At 34.7% G+C, this 18,784-nt stretch overlaps 1 protein-coding gene across 1 annotated transcript in view; it reads right to left on the reverse strand.

The window, feature by feature from the left end:
• Positions 1 to 18,784, reverse strand: part of AP3B1 (adaptor related protein complex 3 subunit beta 1) — a 242,885-nt gene that overhangs the window by 125,280 nt on the left and 98,821 nt on the right. The window contains exons 12-14 of the mRNA XM_037032382.1: positions 15,118 to 15,180; positions 12,321 to 12,453; positions 5,857 to 5,966 (exon numbers count right to left, since the gene is read on the reverse strand). Coding sequence (XP_036888277.1) covers positions 5,857 to 5,966; positions 12,321 to 12,453; positions 15,118 to 15,180 — 306 coding nt within the window. The remainder of the gene's footprint in view (positions 1 to 5,856; positions 5,967 to 12,320; positions 12,454 to 15,117; positions 15,181 to 18,784) is intronic.

An 18,784-nucleotide genomic window follows, 5' to 3' on the forward strand; every position in this document is an offset into this window, starting at 1 on the left:
TGCAAAAACAAATAATGATTCCTACTTGACCACAGCAGTTAAGAAAGACATCTAGAAAGATTTTACAGATCACTCTGTAAGCAGTTCAATTTAAAAGCTACTGTGTTTCAACACCAGCCCACTGCACAGTGCAACAGTGTAAAGTAAATCCTGCAAAAACATCAATTTTATTCATTTAAATTTGTCAAAGGCAAAATGAGTAGACCTCTAAATAAACTGCATACAACAACAAATGATCCAATAGTCTGTATTTGGACTCAATTTGCATTAAAACATGTCTGAATTAAACTGGGGTCAGAGAGCAAGTGCAGTCAACCTGCAGGCGTTTGGTGAGGCACCTGAGCAAGGAGTACAGAATGTGCTATTCAATATTACTCAATATTGTGATATTGAGTACAGAATAACGTCTTTCAACTGTTCTTCTACAACATGAAATCTTTGTCTGTCCCATTAAACATTATGTGAAACCCTGTTAAAACAATCTTCTGGTAAAATGCATTTTATTCTGGAAGAACTTTGCTCCGTATTTACTACGAATGAAAGGTACTCCAAAGGACGATACACTCACAATCAGAACATGTAAGCTGACAGTACTATCAACATAAATCTTTTCAACTTAAATAAACTTCAAAAGTAGAATTAATTTAAATTTTAGTTTTAATATTTTCAACTACTTACTAAATAACAAATAAAATGAAAAGTCTTGAATACAATAAAATCTGTTTCCATTTTTTTAAATGACATAGCTAATATGTATTGTGCTCTTACCATATGCCTGACGCTGTTTTTAGGTACTTTATCCATTTCATCTCAGTCAGTTATCACAAAAGCCTTATGAAGTGGGCTCTACCATTATCCCCAGTCGATAAGATACAGGAGGAAACCTGGCACAAAGGGGTTAAAAAACTTGCCCAACATCTCATAGCTTGTCAGTGGTGGAACTGGGACTAGAACTCCAATTCTGAACAGAGGGATCACCACAGCCACTAGACAGACAAAAACAGTGCACTATACCAGCAAAAATAAGAACCAGGAAGGCAGGAAGAACAGTTCCTGCTCCCAGACTGAGTGTTTATGTCAGGGAGTCAAAAAATGTCACCTCAGGGGGCCTACTTACTCATTAACCAAATGAAGTCCTACTCCTTTTGTCTGTTCTCCTGCCACCTTGGGCAGTGGCTCCCTGACAGCCCCCTGCAGCTTCCCAGAATCCAGCCCTCTCAGGGCGGGTCTAGCTCCTCCTCTTGCCACTCCTGCACCCACACCTGGTGGGGCATTTTCCCACTTCCTTTTGTCTCTTGTTTTATGAATAAATAAGGTGGCCAAGGTGGAAAGAGGTCTGGCTATCACTTCTGTTCCCCCTCCTCCGAGGGTAGATGAGCCCAGGATTCTGGCTTAGGCACTGACTAAAAACATGCTCAATACTGTCCCCCTGGTCCCTTGTCACTGGCCAGATTGGCTCTAACGTTGCAGTGGTTTAAGATACCCTCCTTGGATTCAGTATGAAATAAGCAGAGATTCAGGAATAAAAAGCTCTCATTTAAGGCTCTCAGGTTATGCCTCCCATTTTAGAATTGCTTGCCCACATTTAAGAGTCATCAGGTACCTAATGAGATTAATAAAGCCCTGCTTTCTTTTCCAGGTGGCTGTGCTCACAGGTGAATAACTCTGGACTGTTTGGATCAGAGACTCTGGGGATTCAGTCGCTCCCCTTTCCTGATTGTGAAGCTATTCTCTGCCACATCCCTCGTCACCTTGCAGAGGAACTTGTGCCTCTGATCCCTAACCATTTTTAGGGTTCTGCATCACAAACCGTCTTGCCTTGTCTCACTTCAAGGTCTTCAGCTTTCTCAGAGAATGTTAACAGTAACAACTCATTACCTTTTCATTTTCCAAAAGTTCAAGTTTTTGCTATAGAATAGCATATGGTTTTCTTGTAATTATTTTAATCTCTCCTAGATCACATTCCCAATTTGTCTATTTTTGTTTTCTCTCTTTACCTTTTATGAATCAGGAAAGGTTTACTATTTTATTATCTTTCCAAAGGACCTTTAAGATATATTTATCAGTTTCAACTACCTTTTTTGATATTCCATTTTACAAGATTAACTTTGATCCCACTTAGGTTTTATGCTTTAACTCATTACTCATTTTCAAATTCCTTAGGTCAAATACAATTTTTTTTAAAAAATGTCTGGTCTTCTTTTAAAATGGTGGCAGTTATAGCCACATCCCACACATTTTAAAATAAAGTGTTCTCATTTTCTGTGTTTCGTGGAGAGCCTGCATTTTTTTTCTAAACTTTTTCTTTGCTCTGAAAGTTTATTTTCTTCAGAACAGGTCTGGTATGCTCTTAAATTATTTAACTCTAATTAAAACTTAAATCTTCTTTGGCTGGCGTAGCTCAGTGGATTGAGTGCAGGCCTGAGAACCACACGATCTCGGGTCAATTCCCAGTCAGGGTACATGCCTGGGTTGCAGGCCAGTTCCCAGCAGGGGACTCATGAGAGGCAACCATATATTGATATTTCTCTCCATCTCTCCTTCCCTTCCCCTCTAAAGATAAATAAATAAAATCTTTAAAAAAAAAAACTTAAATCTTTTAAGTTTACTTATGTCCAAGTATAATTTTCTAGGGGTATACCCATAAAAGTGGGAATTTTCTGTTCAAGAGATGTAAGCTTTTAGCTATGTTTACTAAATCAAGCATTAAGTCTATTATTTAATTTCTCTGTCCCTACTTAAGTCTACATCTTCCTTAAAATCTCCTAGGCATATCTTACATGAGAGAACTACACTAAAGTCACCCACCAAAAATGTGTATTTGTCTTTACAGTTCCCATAGACTTTTATATTTATTTGGTTCCCATATTTTTGTACTATGGGTTTATGCCTCTCAGTTTCTTTGTAAATTGGCCTATTTTTCATTTTATGATATTCTTTTTTGTCTTGTTAAATGCTTTTAATCCATTTTAAATCTCACTTCCTTGTTCATGTTCACTTAGTATCATACTGATTAGGGCATTTTGATTATAAATGGACTGTAGCTAGCTTTTTTTTCATGTCAATTTAAAATAGTAACTTTAATTGTTACTAATTCTTTTTTAATCCTCACCTGAGAATATTTTTTCACTACTTTATAGAGAAATAGGAAGGGAAGAGGAAGGTAGAGAGAGAGAAATATGGATGTAAGAGAGAAGCACTGACTGGCTGTCTCCCATACAGACCCGAACCGGGGACTGAATGTCCTGGAACCAGGAACCAAACCTGCAACCTCGGTATGTGCCAACTGGGAACTGAACCCAAAATGTTTTGGTTACTGGACGACTCTCCAACCACACTAGCCAGGACTGAAAGTCTGCTTTTTAATGAAAGAATTCACTCCATTCATAGTTAGGGAAGGATACATTTGATTTTTAACTCTTATAACTCTATTACTTTTAAAAATATATTATTTATTTTACATTTGTTTCTTTTTTTCCCTTTGTAAATTTGTAATTTCCAACATACTTTTAGATTCCAGTAAGATTATCTTCTGATAAAAACAAAAATAAAAATATCACCCCCTACCATGGATATTGTATCTAAAATGGGAATGCTAACAGAATCTACCATGCAGAATTGTTATTAAAATTAATTATTTTATTTTTAGATACTTAGAATAGTATCTGGCATATGAGTTCTGTTAAATAAATAAAATATAAAAGGGGCTATGAGTTGCTTACGAAATTTAAACCTTATCAAGTTCGTCTTCTTCAAAACACAGTAGTATGGCCATCATCACAGTACCACCTTACACTAAGCACTAAGTGTTTCCCATATGTTGACTCATACTCTTCACAGCAGGTCTGTAAAGTTATTAGTGCTACTGTTCCCATTTTACAGATGAAAAATTGGAACATAAAAGTCAAATAACTTGCTTAGATTTACAAAGCTAGTAAAATATGGAGACTAAATTTGAACCTAAGGCATCCAGTTTTCAAATCCACTCATAAGTCCTACATCTCATATACAATCTTTATGAGAAGCCCTGACTTTGATAATTAATCAACAGGAGTAGATATGAAGACAAAGGAATTCTCTGGTGAGAGATGTGGCAGAAGCTCAGATGGTAAGTGACTCCTGTGAGTCTTATTCTCAGCTTTAAGATAAATGTGTAACTACTCTGAAAGCTTTAATAACACCTTGAGGGAAAGGAAATTTCACCATCAGAGACATTAAAAATCGGCTGTGACTAGTAGGCCCCAAACTTTGCCATCCATTACCTTCAGCTATAGAAATATCATCCCTCTGAACAGGCTAACGGTATAGATTACCCAGTCTTTAAAGAGGGAAATGGTATACTCCTCTCCTAAAATACAGCCCTTTTAGTTATACAATATTAACTGTCAAACTTTAATATTCAAGGAACAGGCAAGTAGAAGGCAAACACAATGGAGAAGAGTTTGAAGGAAAAACCAGACAAAAGCCATAGAATGTTTCAAAAGGGAAGAAGTAGTCAGTGAAATCAAATGTTAACAAAAGGTCAAGAAAGATAGGGAGAGCAAATTATCCACAGGATTTAGTAAGAGGGAGATAGTGGCCTTGGAAAAAGTGGAAATCAAAATCAGACTGTGATATGTTGAGGAGTGTCAAGTAAGGAAATAAAATTGAGATAATTATTTAAAAGCTTTAGTTTTAAAGGGAAGAAAGGAATGAAATAGGACATAAATATTAATAACAACTAACATGCAGTACTACTATGTACCAGGCAATGTTCTTTTTGTTTTGTTTTGTTTTGTTTTTAAATCAATGTGTGGTTGCCTCTTATGCATCCCCTACTGGGGACCTGGCCCACAACCCAGGTATGTGCCCTGACTGGGAATCAAACCAATGACCTGTTGTTTCAAAGCCTGCAGTCAACCCACTGAGCCACACCAGCCAGGGCCCAGGCAATGCTCTAAAAGCTTTTCAAATGTTCTAAAGCTTTACAAAAGCTTTACAAATCAGTTGATGCAATACTTAGAATATTGCGGTTGGTTACATTATTGGTTCTTCTACTACCACAAGTGTACAGATGTGAAGCATAGAGATTTTAATGTATAAACATGGATGCAGTACTACATTCTATATTTTCATGAACCTTGCTAAATGAAAATCATGCTAAATGAAAGAAGCCAGACACAAAAGCCAATCAACTGCCTGGTTACATTCATATAAATTGTCCAGAATAAGAAATCTGTCGAGACAGAAAGTAGCCTGATGGTTGTCAAGGACTAGAGCAAAGAGAAGATTAGAAGTTTGAGGTGTGAAACACTCTTTAGGGACGATGAAAATGTTCTGCAATTGTATAGTGGTGATGGTTGCACAACCTTATGAATATGCCAAAAACCAATGAATTATATACTTTAAAAAGGTAAGTTTTATAGTATGAAATTATATTTCAAAACAAAACAAGATCTGGGTACTAGGTGTGCTCACTGGTACTGGGGTATTATTTCACATAGGCCTTCTCAAAGGCCAGCTTTGGGACACAGATGTTTGCACAGTCATATACACATTCACATGTATATATATTAATGTGCATAGACACCCATGAATATCTACAGCCACAGACATCTAGACCGCTATATAAAAACCCATGCAGTTCACACTGATCAATTCTAATCCAACACTAAAGTATTATTCACTGTATCCTTCCCCTTTTCAGATTTGTAATTCCCTCCCACAATAGTGTGAAGTTTTAGAATCAGGATTTGAACTCACACAGTTTAGTTCGCTTAACCATTACATTTTAGGATCCCCATTATTTGAACAAAACAATAATTTACTGAGTAAAATTCAAAACAATTCAACAAAAATCTCTTAACTGGTACTCACAGTGATGCTGTCCAGGAGTTTGGCCATATGTTTAATAATCTCACCATGTTGTGCAGGTTGCATCTGCAGTAATTTCTTAATAACAACCACGCTTTCAGCGACAACTATTTCTGAAAAAGAGTTATTCATATTAAATGTGTGTGATTCAATTCAAATGTATCATCAAATGTATTATCCTTGGTAAAATATAAATTTAAATTAGCAAAGCGTTCTATATGTCTTAGATGACTAGGTAGAAACTATTATCATGAATGTACTTCAGAAATTTTTGTGTGAACATCCATTTTTAGTAGATGAGTATACTTTCATTTCTAACACCTGTTACTGTCTTCTGGCTTAGGGTATCCCTTACTATCGTGTGCTTCTTTAAGTCAAGAACAAAGTGAAATTAGATTATGTAATCACCAAAGTGTTCAAGTGTCTTTGGATTTTAACCATAGCTCTCAAATTCTGTTCTTTGATTCCTACTAATTATATAGTGGTAATAGATTTCCTAAAATCTAAATAACATTTTATCAATTCTAGAGAAAACAGCAAACTAAAAAAAATTCCTTGAGTGATATGTCTGGTAAAGTCAGCAGGAAGGATCAGTAGAAGTAGGAAAGGTGTTGCCACCGAAATAGCATGGACTTCCGGGCCTGAAGGAGTGGGGGGCCATGAGCTAGACTGTCTCCATTGGCACTGTGAATCCGCTCTGCCTTTCATGGCCAGTGCTGAGTCCTTAGAGGCAGCAGACTTCCTCGCCCTGGCTTCCAGCTATGTCTAGCCAACAGGAAGCACTAGCAGGAGACAGGGGGCAGGAGAGAATATTTACTACCCTGAACCTCTTCTCCCAGGCCTCCTTGGCAGTGCTTGCACGGTTCCACTGAAGGTTTCAAAAGCTCCTGCGACGGGCTCCCTCCTGCAGGGTCTGGTAACCGCTCCCTCTCTTCCTCACACCCATGCCCTTCAACTCTAGATTTGGATTCCCACTGCTCCTTGCCTGTTGGCTTCAGTGGCCTACATCATACCTCAGTGGTTTCCCTCAATTCAGCCCATACCTTCTAAATTTAGTTCCTTCATTAAAGTCTCTTCAATTGTCCCTCTCAAGTATGTCAATCTGTTTCTTGCTAGTGCCTTAACTAATACAGTAATTAGTACTAGGAGTGGGTCCAAGAAGTAGATCCTTAAATTGGGATTCTGAGATTGAGTTGTTACTATGAAGTGGCTAATCACTGGTCTGAGTTATGTTTCTGGTGGCACCGGTATAGAAATGTAATGGAACTAGCCAGAGCACCTGACCTTATAGAATGAATCTTATATAAATGATTATAAATGCTACTGATGCCAAAAAAAGAAATCAACATTGCCTTTACTTACATTTTGGCACTTTTTATTACTAGGGACTCATGAATAATAGAGATTTACCTGGCATGTACCAAAAAGGTTTATTTTAATATCATACTGGATGTACCTTGATTTGTGTTCTGTTACTCTTTTCATCTGAATATATTTTATCTAGCTCCCTTTAAGAATATAAGCAAAATTTTTTACCATTGTAATCATTAAACATACATATTTGAAACTATATACTTCTTTATGAGAGTTAGAAATTATTATCTACATAATGTTTTAGCTTGCAAAATTATATTTTTTTCTCTCACAGTTAACATATGGTAGATACCTTATTGTCATCATTTTATTCTATTTTTCAATTAGAGTTGACACACAACATTATATTAGTTTACAGTGTACAATACAGTGATTAGACATTTATGTTCCTTACAAAGTGGTCACCCTGGTAAGTCTAGGACCCATCTGACTTTAATGTAGTTACTGTAATATTTCCTATGTTGCACTTTACATCTCTGGGGCTATTTTTATAAATCCACTTTGTATTTCTTAATCCCTTTCACCTTTTTCACTCTTTCCCCAACTCCCTTCCCATCTGGCAACCCTCAATTTGTTCTCTGTGTTTATGAGTTTATTTGTTTTATTTGTTCATTTATTTATTACTTTTAGATTTCACACATAAGTGAAATCACATTGTATTTGTCTTTTCTGTCTGACTTATTTCACTTGGCACAATACCCTCTCCATCCATGCTGTTATGAACAGTAAGATTTCATCCTTTCATATGGTTGAGTGATGGATCCTGCCCTCATCAAACTTACACTCCAATAGAAAACATTAAATTGTTATATAAGTAAGCACTACGCAGAGTAAAATATCATCTAAGTGTGATTTAAAGAATCCACAGTATAACATTTTTAATTTTAAAATACAGTATTTTAAAGCTGGCCTAAATAAGAAAAAAAGTATAATTTTAATTATCCACATGCAGAGGCAAGACTGGCTATATAGTTGAAACATTTATCTGGCATTATTTATATTTTTGGTGCTATATCAGTTCCCCATTGTTGCTGTTACAGATTTCCAGGAATTTAGTGGCTTACAACAATGCACATTTATCACCTCACAATTCTGGAGTCAGAAGGTAACATGAGTTTTACGGGCTAAAACCAAAGCGTCAATGGGATTAGGTTCTCCATAGTGGTTCAAGGGAAACTCCATGGCCTTTTCCAACCTCTAAAGGCTGTCAGTGTCCCTGGACTCCAGTCCCCCTGCCAGCAGTGCTGTCACTTCAACCTCTGCTTCTGACATCTGGCTTTCTTGGCCTCCCTCCTTCCCTTCGAAAGACACTTTGGAGTACACTGGGTCCAGTGAAAAATAATCTCATTTTAAAAATCTCAATCACTTGTGCTAAGTCCCTTCTGCCATATAAGGTCACATGTGCACATGTTCTGGACATTAGGACCTGAACATCTTTGCAGGTAGAGCATTACTCTGCCTCCCCCAAGGTGCCTTCTCATTCCCTCCAAGTAATTTCACCCTGCTTTTCCTTATACCACCTCCTGGTTTTCAAAGACCTCAGCACTGTGCTAGTACTCAACCAGAAGCACAAAATGATCCTATGTTCTTGACCTCTCTTACCCACCCCCCTCATCCTCTACAGAACTTAATGGTCCTCACTCTAAGAAGTACATTTACTAAATTTTTTTATTTTATTTTCTTATAATAAGAACACTTAACATGATACCTACCCTGTTAACAAATTTTTAAGTGTCAAATACATTCTTGTTGACTATAGGTACAATGGTGTATGGGTGATTTCCAGAGTTAATTCTTCTAGTTTAACTGAAACTTTATGCCAGCTGATTAGTTAACTCCTCATATTACTTTTTCCCAGCCCTTGGCAAATAACTTTCTCTGGGATTCTATGAATTTTACTATTTTAATACTCCATACAAGTGAAATCTTAGGGTATTTTTCTTTCTGAGACTAGCTTATTTCACTCAGCAAATGCAGTGTATTGGTATTCTATTGTATATGGTTTGTTCTTTTTTTTTGCTTAATCCCTTCCCCCTTGTTTCATCCAGTCCCACAATTCTCCTCCCCTCTGACAGCTGTCAGTATGTTCCATGTATCCATGCCTCTGTTTCTATTCTGTTCCTCAGTTTATTCTGTTCATTACATTCCACATATAAGTGAGATCATACGGCATTTGTCTTTCTCTGACTGGCTTATTCCACCCAGCGTAATAACAGATTTAAGGATCTGAGGCCTCCTTCACAGCATTTGTTTCTAAAAGCAGGGAGGAGAAAGGGACTCTGCTGTCAGCACCAGCCATTTTAAAGTTAGAAATATTATTACTTTCTCTAATGATTTAGTAAAAATATTCTTATTTGTTTTATGCTCACTTTTACTGAGCCAGATTTCCAAACTACAGAAGTGAAGCACATAGGATAAAGAGTTAAAGAAACAGGTTTTTGTAGGGGACTGGTTTGTTTAAGTCTGGCAAATGTGACTCAGCTCTGTATGGAAAACCTACAAATGCGAGTTGTGGGCAGGAGCCAGACCTTCAAACCGAGTTTTCCCGTGGGAATCAGTCCTAGAAAATGCTTACAGACTATTATGGCTTGCTCTTGCTAAAACTCCCTCATCCTGGTCTAAAGCAACAAATGTGTATTGTCTACCTTCAAGGTAATTTCCAAAGCCTGTGTGAGCTTTCCCAAGGACAGAGCTAATCAGCTCATTGCCACCCCCCTCTGCATGTTATTTGTATTTCCTTGATTGTACTTAGAATGTAGACAATAATATTCTATTTAATAGGTAATAAATCTTTCTATGATGTAAGACCCCAGGAAAACAATAAAAGCCTGTCTAGGCAAGGGTTGGGGCACTCCCCTCTTGAGGGAGTGTCTGAGGCATCCATAGGCACTCTCCCCTTGACAGAGTAGTTGTGCCCGTTCCCTTTTTCCACACAGGATTGTTGTCGCCTGTGCATTGATTCTTGTTGTAAGCCACAACAGGCAGACTCTGCTGGACAGGGTCTGCTACAGGTTTTATGGGATAATAGTGATTATGCAACCAGAAGTAAACAGTACAATTTAAGTTCCTTAATATTAAAACTGCAGAAAAAAAGCCAAGGTTATAAAGAAAGTTTTTATTTACCAAAAACAAAAGCCAAAACATTAACACATCAGAGTTTAAATATTAAATTTTCCTCCTTTTAAGAGTGATTATAAATTACATTGGTCTCCCATTATTTAATTATAAAATAATCTAACAGTGCTACAGGGTATACCCTGGCTGGTGTGGTTCAGTAAATTGAGCATCTGCCTGTGAACTTAAAGGCCATGGGTTTGATTCCCAGCCAGGGCACATGCCTGGGTTGCGGGCCAGGCCCCTGGTTGGGCAACACATCTGTGTTTCTCTCTGTCCTTCCCCTCTCTCTAAAAATCAATAAATAAAATCTTTTTCTTTCTTTAAAGTGTTATATGGTAGAATATTTATCTTTTAAATCAAAGTCAATTAAATTTTTTTGAGAAAATTATGCCTTCAAATACGTTTTGAGGGAAAAAAAGACTTTAAAATACACAGGTTGAAAATTTCACAGGAGAAAAAAGTATAAAATTGAGGAACCTTGAATATACAGTACTTTGTATTTAAAAAGAACATATTAGTGTGCTAATTTGTGCTGCTTTTTGTATACAACTAAATTTTAAAAGAACAATTACTGTGGTAAGCCAGTGTTTAAAATCTGTAATTTTAAATATTTTCCCAAGGAATATGTCTTATTTGATCAAGTAGAAAGTCATTATTGAAGATATAAATAATAAAAATGTTTTTAAATTCATATTTTAAGGTGTGGTATAGAAATAGATTAAAAGGTAATTATTAAAAGTAGAAATAAATGAAATGTATACATTTAACATTCTATCTCCTCTAATTACCTTCCACAATTAAATTTTTAAAAAATCTAGATCCCTAATAATTTATGTTATCACAATTATTTTGAATTTTAATACTATATGTAGAAAAATGTTCTAACGATGTAACATCTTGAGTTTACAGGTAAAAGATTATAATTTTATGCTCATAATAGAAAATACTCTTATTTGTGGATAAATTTTGTTTCAATTATTTTTTCATCAGAAGTACTTATAACAATGTTATAGTTTTCTGAAGAGATCTTCATGTGGGAAAAGAGATAATTAGGGATAAAAGAGCTATTGCAAAGTTATTTTTCAAATAAAATATAAAAAGCAATCAATTTTGCTATGTTTAAACTTATGGTTGCTATGTTTTATATGCCTATGTCTAGATAAGACATAATTTAGAATTCCACAAATAATTTTAATGGTTTTACAATGAAAATTATGCTTTTTTAAAAAAGAATCTTGTTTCAATCAAATATGCAATTATAATGAAAGTCCCCTAAATAAATAATTTTAAAGGTGACAGTTGACTCATTTTTCGTTTTCTCCAAATGATCTCACTTATTCTAAAACCATACCATAGAAATAACTGACATTTCACCAGAGACCAGTATGAAATTTAGATTACATATTTTACCTGACCACTTTTACAAAACATTTAGATAGTGCTGGCTTAAAAACATGAAGCTATTCCCAAGTGATGATTGCTAGCTAATCTTGAATATAAAATTATTAGGTGGATTTCTGGGAAAAAAACTTTGATAGTAACACATTCAACATATTTTTCTGATCTAGCAACTTCTCTATGGTAATAGAGTCATTTGCCTGCTTTTAGCACCCTCTGCAGGTGAACCAATATTATACATGACTTACACGCCATTGAAAAGCAAAATAAAACCTTTGAGAAAGGGTACAACACAGTTGATTAAATTGTGAAGAAATAAACTACACTTTCTTAGTTCTGTTTAAGCAACAAGAGAATTGTTTGCAAGTTAATTACCCAATTTACAAAAACAAGAACAAACAACTGTGTGTGTGTGTGTGTGTGTGTGGTTTCAAAGACAAATGCCACTCATCGTGACCACACTACTGACAAACAGGAAAAAATAAAATGCATGTTAACAAATGCTACAATTTGCAAATAATACCAAGAATACTGAAATGACAAATTATTTGAAAAATGAAATGGAAATGTCAACGTACCATCTTTGTTGGACAGCAGACACACCAGGCCATTGAGACACGTGTCGGTGACTTCTAAGATGTTTGTTGCACATCTGCCTATAGTCTGAATAGTGGCTGCTGCAAACTGTTTGTCCTGGCTTTTCACATAGGTCTAAAAAATGTTATTACAATTAATTTATACGTTGGTACTATCAAGTGAACAAAAAATGTCTATTACGTTAAGTTTTTCAACGTAAGAATTCTAGCATATGTCATTTCATCTATATGTACACAAGGAGATCTGACTAATGACTTGGCTTAATTTAGTTTCATTTTACTTACAGAATGTACCTACAAAAGAGGTACATTTTCAAGCCAACTTCATTCACTTGTGGCCGCAGTGGCTTGTGACTCCAAAACAGTGGGGAGCAGTCACCCAAAGATAGCAATTAGTTTAAGTGCAAAGCTGAAAGATATGAGAACCCTCTCTTTGGAGGTTTCAGTTCATTTAACCAGCAGCATCTGTGAATCTATAAAAAAAAGGTTTGCTTCTTCAGAGACAATAAATCTAAAAATTGGGAAAGGAGGAAGAAAAAAAACCAATATGATACTGACAAACATTTTACTTTTAAAAGGGGATCTGAATGGCAATAAAATCATAATAGCTACAGTGAAGAGCATTTCAATGGACTTTATAAATAGCTTACAATAAAATACCACACTTTTAAAAATTGATTTTCTTTAAAAGAATTTTTTAAAAAATACACCGTAAACCACATATTTATATAAACTTAAAAATAAATACATAATTAAATTATTTAACAACAGGAAGTTAAAACATCTTTACAAAGTTTATAACCCTAAATAATTTCACTTAAACTTTCAAAAAAATTTCAGCTTTTATTGTTTACAGAAATGAATATACATTTAACATGTACATTTATATATAATATTATATGTAATGAAATTTAAAATCCAATTTGTGACTAAGACTTTCACAGAATGATTCCCAAGCTCAAATGAGAAGTACATGCGTGTTTACTTAACACGCAAAATAGAGTAATACATTTAAAAGGTGCTTAAATGACAAATGGAGGAGAAAAATCTAAAAATATCTAAAAACTTACAAATTTAGTGAAAATGGTAGCACAAACGTGATTAAACATTGAAGGAATAAATTAAACAAATTAAACTTTCTTAGTTCCACTTAGAAAAGATCAATTGTATTTAAAAACTATTTCCCAGTTGATTACCTAATTTCCTCAACCAAAAAGTCTTTAGAAAAATTCTCTATTTTACTCAAGAAATTATATATAAGTAAACACATCTATGAACACATATATGGTACAAAAATTTAAAATGAATACCTAAAGATATATACTAAAAATCTTGACTAAATAATAGATATTATTAAAAATCTGATATTAAATGAAATGACCAAACCACCAATGTTCTAAAACAGGTGCAATGTGTCACCTCTAAACAACTAACTATGACATCGAATTACCTGAGACTCACTCCCTACAACCTCAGTAAACTTTACACAGCAAAAAAAGGACAGCAGAAACAGGCCCAAACAGGTTACACATGAAAACAGGAAAGGGGGAAATTGTTTTTGTCACAAAGACAAAAACTTAAAACACTTAAAAACAAATGAAGTAAAGGATAAATTCAAGCAATGTTCTATAGCTTCAGATTACTGGATGAGAACTTATGGTATCACAAGTAAATATAAGGTGAGTACATATAAGGTGAGTAAGTATCCAAGACATTCTGATTTTACAAGAAATTGTATTAGAAAAATAATACAGCATGAAAGTCTAGTAATCCAGTTATGAAATTATAAATCATGGACATGGTATAATATTCTATTATTCCTATTAAAAGCATAAGATCACATCATCAAAAATGAATACAATGTCTATTATAGCCAAAAACATTTAATATAGGTGTATTAAAAGATTACAGCAACAAAATAAATTAGATCTTCAAAAGCTGGGAATTGAGAAAAACTCTGTGATTAGTGTGTAGCATGTTAAGAAATTTTTGTTGACTTCTGTTCAGACAACTGCTGATGAATCATAAAACTCATAATATTAATACGAGGTTTTCTACTGCTGTGCTCCCCCACTAAGTCTTCGGGGCTGACTCTTTCACCAGAAAGGGCATAACATCCATGAGGTCATTTTTTAGGAACATTTTGAGAATGTATATAGCTGGAAAGCATCTCATCCATCAGCATATATGGTTTAGAAATGACAACAAAAAACAGTAATTAAAAAAACCACAACAGGGGCAATTTTAAACCAACCTTTTTTTTCTTTTTTTTTTAAAGGAATACATGAAGGTACGAGGACAATGTCTGAAACAGTGGTCAATCAGATACGTAATCACCTTCATGAGTCCAAAGGACTACTAAATATGAGAGAACAAAGAGACTGCATCCTTATAGTAACTTAATTTCAAACAAGAGGTCAGCCAGTCTTTCAAATTCTATGAAAACATGAAAGGGAGTACTATTCCATTACCCTTAAAATTTAAATTTGTATTGAATGTTTATTCTTTTGGGGGGGGATTTTATTTATTTTTAGGGAGTGGGAAAAGAAGGGAAAGAGGGAAAGAAACATCTATCGTTGCCTCTCGCAAGCAGTGGCCTGGCCTGCAACCCACGCATGTACCCTGACCAGAATCAAACCAGAGAAGGTCTTAGTTGTCAATCGTGTCCCAAATGACTTTTTTATTTACACAATTATATATTTCAAAGTTCAGAAAGATGAATATTTAACTTTAAACAGATGTGTTAGAAGTTATTTTATAATTAGCACTGTACACAAACCTGAAATTCTCGAAGAAGAGTTGATATGTTGGCTTCATTTGCCAAGTTTGTCAAAATTTCAAGCTATAGTAGAAACAAAGAAAGGGAATATTTAAAACAAAAAATAGATGAATTTAATAAAGGCTAGACATTTAATATAAAGTAATTTGTTTTTGAAAAAAATCAGTTATAAATGTTGTGAGGCATACACCCCTCAGGTGAACTTTGTCTCCTGACATCTACATGCAGAGAACAAATATTTACAAAGTGCTTAAAAAGTAATTGCAACGGTACTTCCACACTTGTCACTATGACAACTACAGCCTACTGAAACCAACGAGTGCTGAACAATGAAGCATTTTCTCTTGCAGGGTGGCTCCATGACTCATGTAGGTTCTCGTAAGTGTGGTGAGACCCAAGCAAGTGCCCAGTGCTGAAACATTTTTTCTTGTCAAAATGTGACGAGCTCGGGGTTTGATGAGTTCTAAAGCTGACTAGTACCTGGGTATGACTGTACTAAAAAGAGAATCCTTCATCTTCACTAATTATTTATCTCAATTTTACACCTTATATCTAATTAACCTAAACAATTTAAGGTAGTTTGACATGTTTCTTTTATTAATCAGGTTAGAAAACTATTGCCCTCCATGTAATCTCTCGCTTTTTCAGACACCAATTAACTATCTTAGTGTGCTCCCAAATTCTTAGACATTTTAATTATTCTGGATTTACAGTTACAAGAAATATAAAGTTAAAAGCCCATTTCCAATAGGCTCAATAAAAATTGCTTTTACTCATAAAAAATATTCAATTAATCTGAAAAAAAGCATGAAAAGGAAAAAAGGAGCAAAGAACAAATGCGACAAACAGAAAAGACAAGACATAAACATAAATATTCATATCAATAATTACATTAAAAAGTAACAGTCTAAACATTCCAATTAAAAGGCAGATTGTAGGAGTTCTTCATATATTCTAGGTACTAGTCATTTTTCAGATATATGTAGTGGTGTATTTTCTCCCAGATTATGCCTAGATTTTTAATTTTATTTTGATGACATTTAAATTTTGTGTACCATTTTTTAAAACAATCTCAACATATAGAAAAGGTAAAAAGAACTTTTTTTGATCTGAACCGTATGAGACCAGAGTTGCCAATCTGATACCACATCATCCTCAAATACTTCTATGACTCTTTGCTACAAACAAGGACATTGTCCTACAGACCAAAGCACAACCAAGAAAAACAAGAAATTCACACCGACACATCACATCTATGTGACTGTCACTCCCAAGTTTCACCAATTATCTCAATAATGTACAATAAACAGATCCAGTTCAATATCATACACTGTATTTAGTGGTCTCTTTGGTCTCTTTAGTCTCCTGCAGTCTAAGTTTCTTAGTCTTTCTTTTGATTTTCACCACCTGACACCGTTGGTAGTAACAAGCCAATTATGCTGTAAATCATCCCTCCATTTGGGTGTGTCTTGGATTTTCTCATGATCAAACTCAGTTTCCATGTGAGTAACCATCCCCACATTTATAGTCTACCCTTCCCTCTTACATAATGATTCCTCTAATTATTGTATTTTTCATTTTCATATACATGGATCTATTTCCAGGTTTGCATTCTATTCCACTTATTTTTCTGTCTTTTTTCTAACGGGGTTGCTCTCATCATATTAAATTTTCATTTTCTTTCAAAAATGCCATGAAATACGCAAATTAAGAGTAGAAAAATCATAATACAAAAAAAGAAAAAGTTCTCTGAAACATTATCTCCAAAAAATAATTACTGATAAGGTTTCGCTGTATATTCTTTTTGACTACATGCATGTGTACACTTTTTGACTGACATTTGTATTTCTAAATGTTATCTAATTTTTATTGTATTTTTCCATTACCATTTAGTCCTCTTATACCCTCCTGCCCCCACAATCAACAACCTGTAGTCCACGTGGATGAGTCTCTTTTCCTTTTTGTTCAATCTTTCAACCTTTTAAGCTTCCCCTGAACTTAGCTGTCATCCTTCTCTCTTTGAGTCCATCTCCGTTTTCCTTGTTTAGTTTAGTTTGTCCATTAGATTCCACATATAAATGAAATTATGTGGTATGTGTCTTTCTCTGACTGGCTTATTTCACTTAGCATAATGTTCTCCAGGTCCATTCATACTGTTGCAAAGGGTGAAATTATCTTCTTTTTATGGCCAAGTAGTAGTCCATTGTGTAAATGTCCCATAATTGTTTTATCCACTCATCTACTGATGGACACTTGGGCTGCTTCCGTACCTTGGTGATTGTAAATAACACCACCATGACCACAGAGGTGCTTATATTCTTTCAAATCAGTGTTTTGTGTTACATTGGATATATTCCCAGATGTGGAACTGCTGTGTCAAAAGGCAGAGATCCATTTTCAATTTTTTGAAGTATCACCATATTGATTTCCACAGTGGCAGCACCAATCTGCATTCCCTCCAGCAGTGCAAATGGGTTCCCTTTCTTCATATCCTCTCTATCACTTGTTTTTTGTCAATTTATTGATAATAGCCAGTCTAACTGGTGTTAGGTAATATCGTGGCTTTACTTTGCATTTCTCTGATGATTAGCGATGTTGAGCATATTTTCATATGTCTAACGGTCATCTGAATGTCCTCCTTGGCATTCTATTCAGATCCTTTGCCCATTTTTTAATTGGATTGCTTAATTTTTTGGTGTTGATTTTTTCAAAAGTTCTTCATAAATTCTGGACATTACCCCTTATCAGATGTATCAGTAAATATGTCCTCCCATTCTGTGGGTTCTCTTTTTATTTTGTTGATGTTTTCCTTTGCTGTGCAAAACATTTTAGTTTGATTTAGTCCCAACTGTTTACTTCTCCTGTTCCCCTTGTTTGGGGAGATATATTTATTAAAATACTGCTGTTATAAGCAATGTCTAAGATTCTGCTGCTTTTGTTTTCTTCTCCAATTTTTATGGTTTCAGGTTTAACATTTAAGTTTTTAATCCATTTTGAATTTATTCTTGTGTGTGATACAAGAAGGTGGTCTAGTTTCATCTTTCCGCATGTACCTGTCCAATTTTCCCAGCACCATTTATTAAATAAACTATCTTTACCCCATTATATATAAATGCTTCCGCTGTCAAGTATTAATTGATTATAAAGGTGTGGGTTTATTTCTGGGCTATCTATTCTATTCCATTAATCAATGTGTCTGTTTTTATTCCAGTACCATGCTTTTAACTGCCTTATATGGCCTTATATTATAGTCTGATACTAGGTAGTATGATTCGTCCAACTTTGTTCTTGTTTCTCAAGATTGCTATTGCTATGGGGGCCTTTTGCGGTTCCACATAAATTTTTGAAATATTTGTTCTAGTTCTGTGAAATACATCATTGGAATCTCCATGGTAATTGCATTGAATCTATAGGTTGATTTGGTAGTTTGGACATTTTAGGACATTTTAGGACAATCTATAGGTAGTTTGGACATTTTAATGATGTTAATTCTTCCTGTCCATGAACATTGTGTGTGCTTCCACTTATTTGTATCTTTTTCAATTTCTTTCTTCAGTGTCTTATAATTTTCCAAGTATAGTTCTTTTACATCCTTGCTTAGGTTTATTCCTAGGTAGTTTATTCTTTTTGAAGCAATTGTGAACAGGATTGTTTTCTTAATTTCCCT

Source organism: Sturnira hondurensis, unplaced genomic scaffold (assembly GCF_014824575.4).
Source record: "Sturnira hondurensis isolate 20B ecotype Veracruz unplaced genomic scaffold, ASM1482457v3 Scaffold0021354, whole genome shotgun sequence".
NCBI lineage: Eukaryota > Metazoa > Chordata > Mammalia > Chiroptera > Phyllostomidae > Sturnira > Sturnira hondurensis.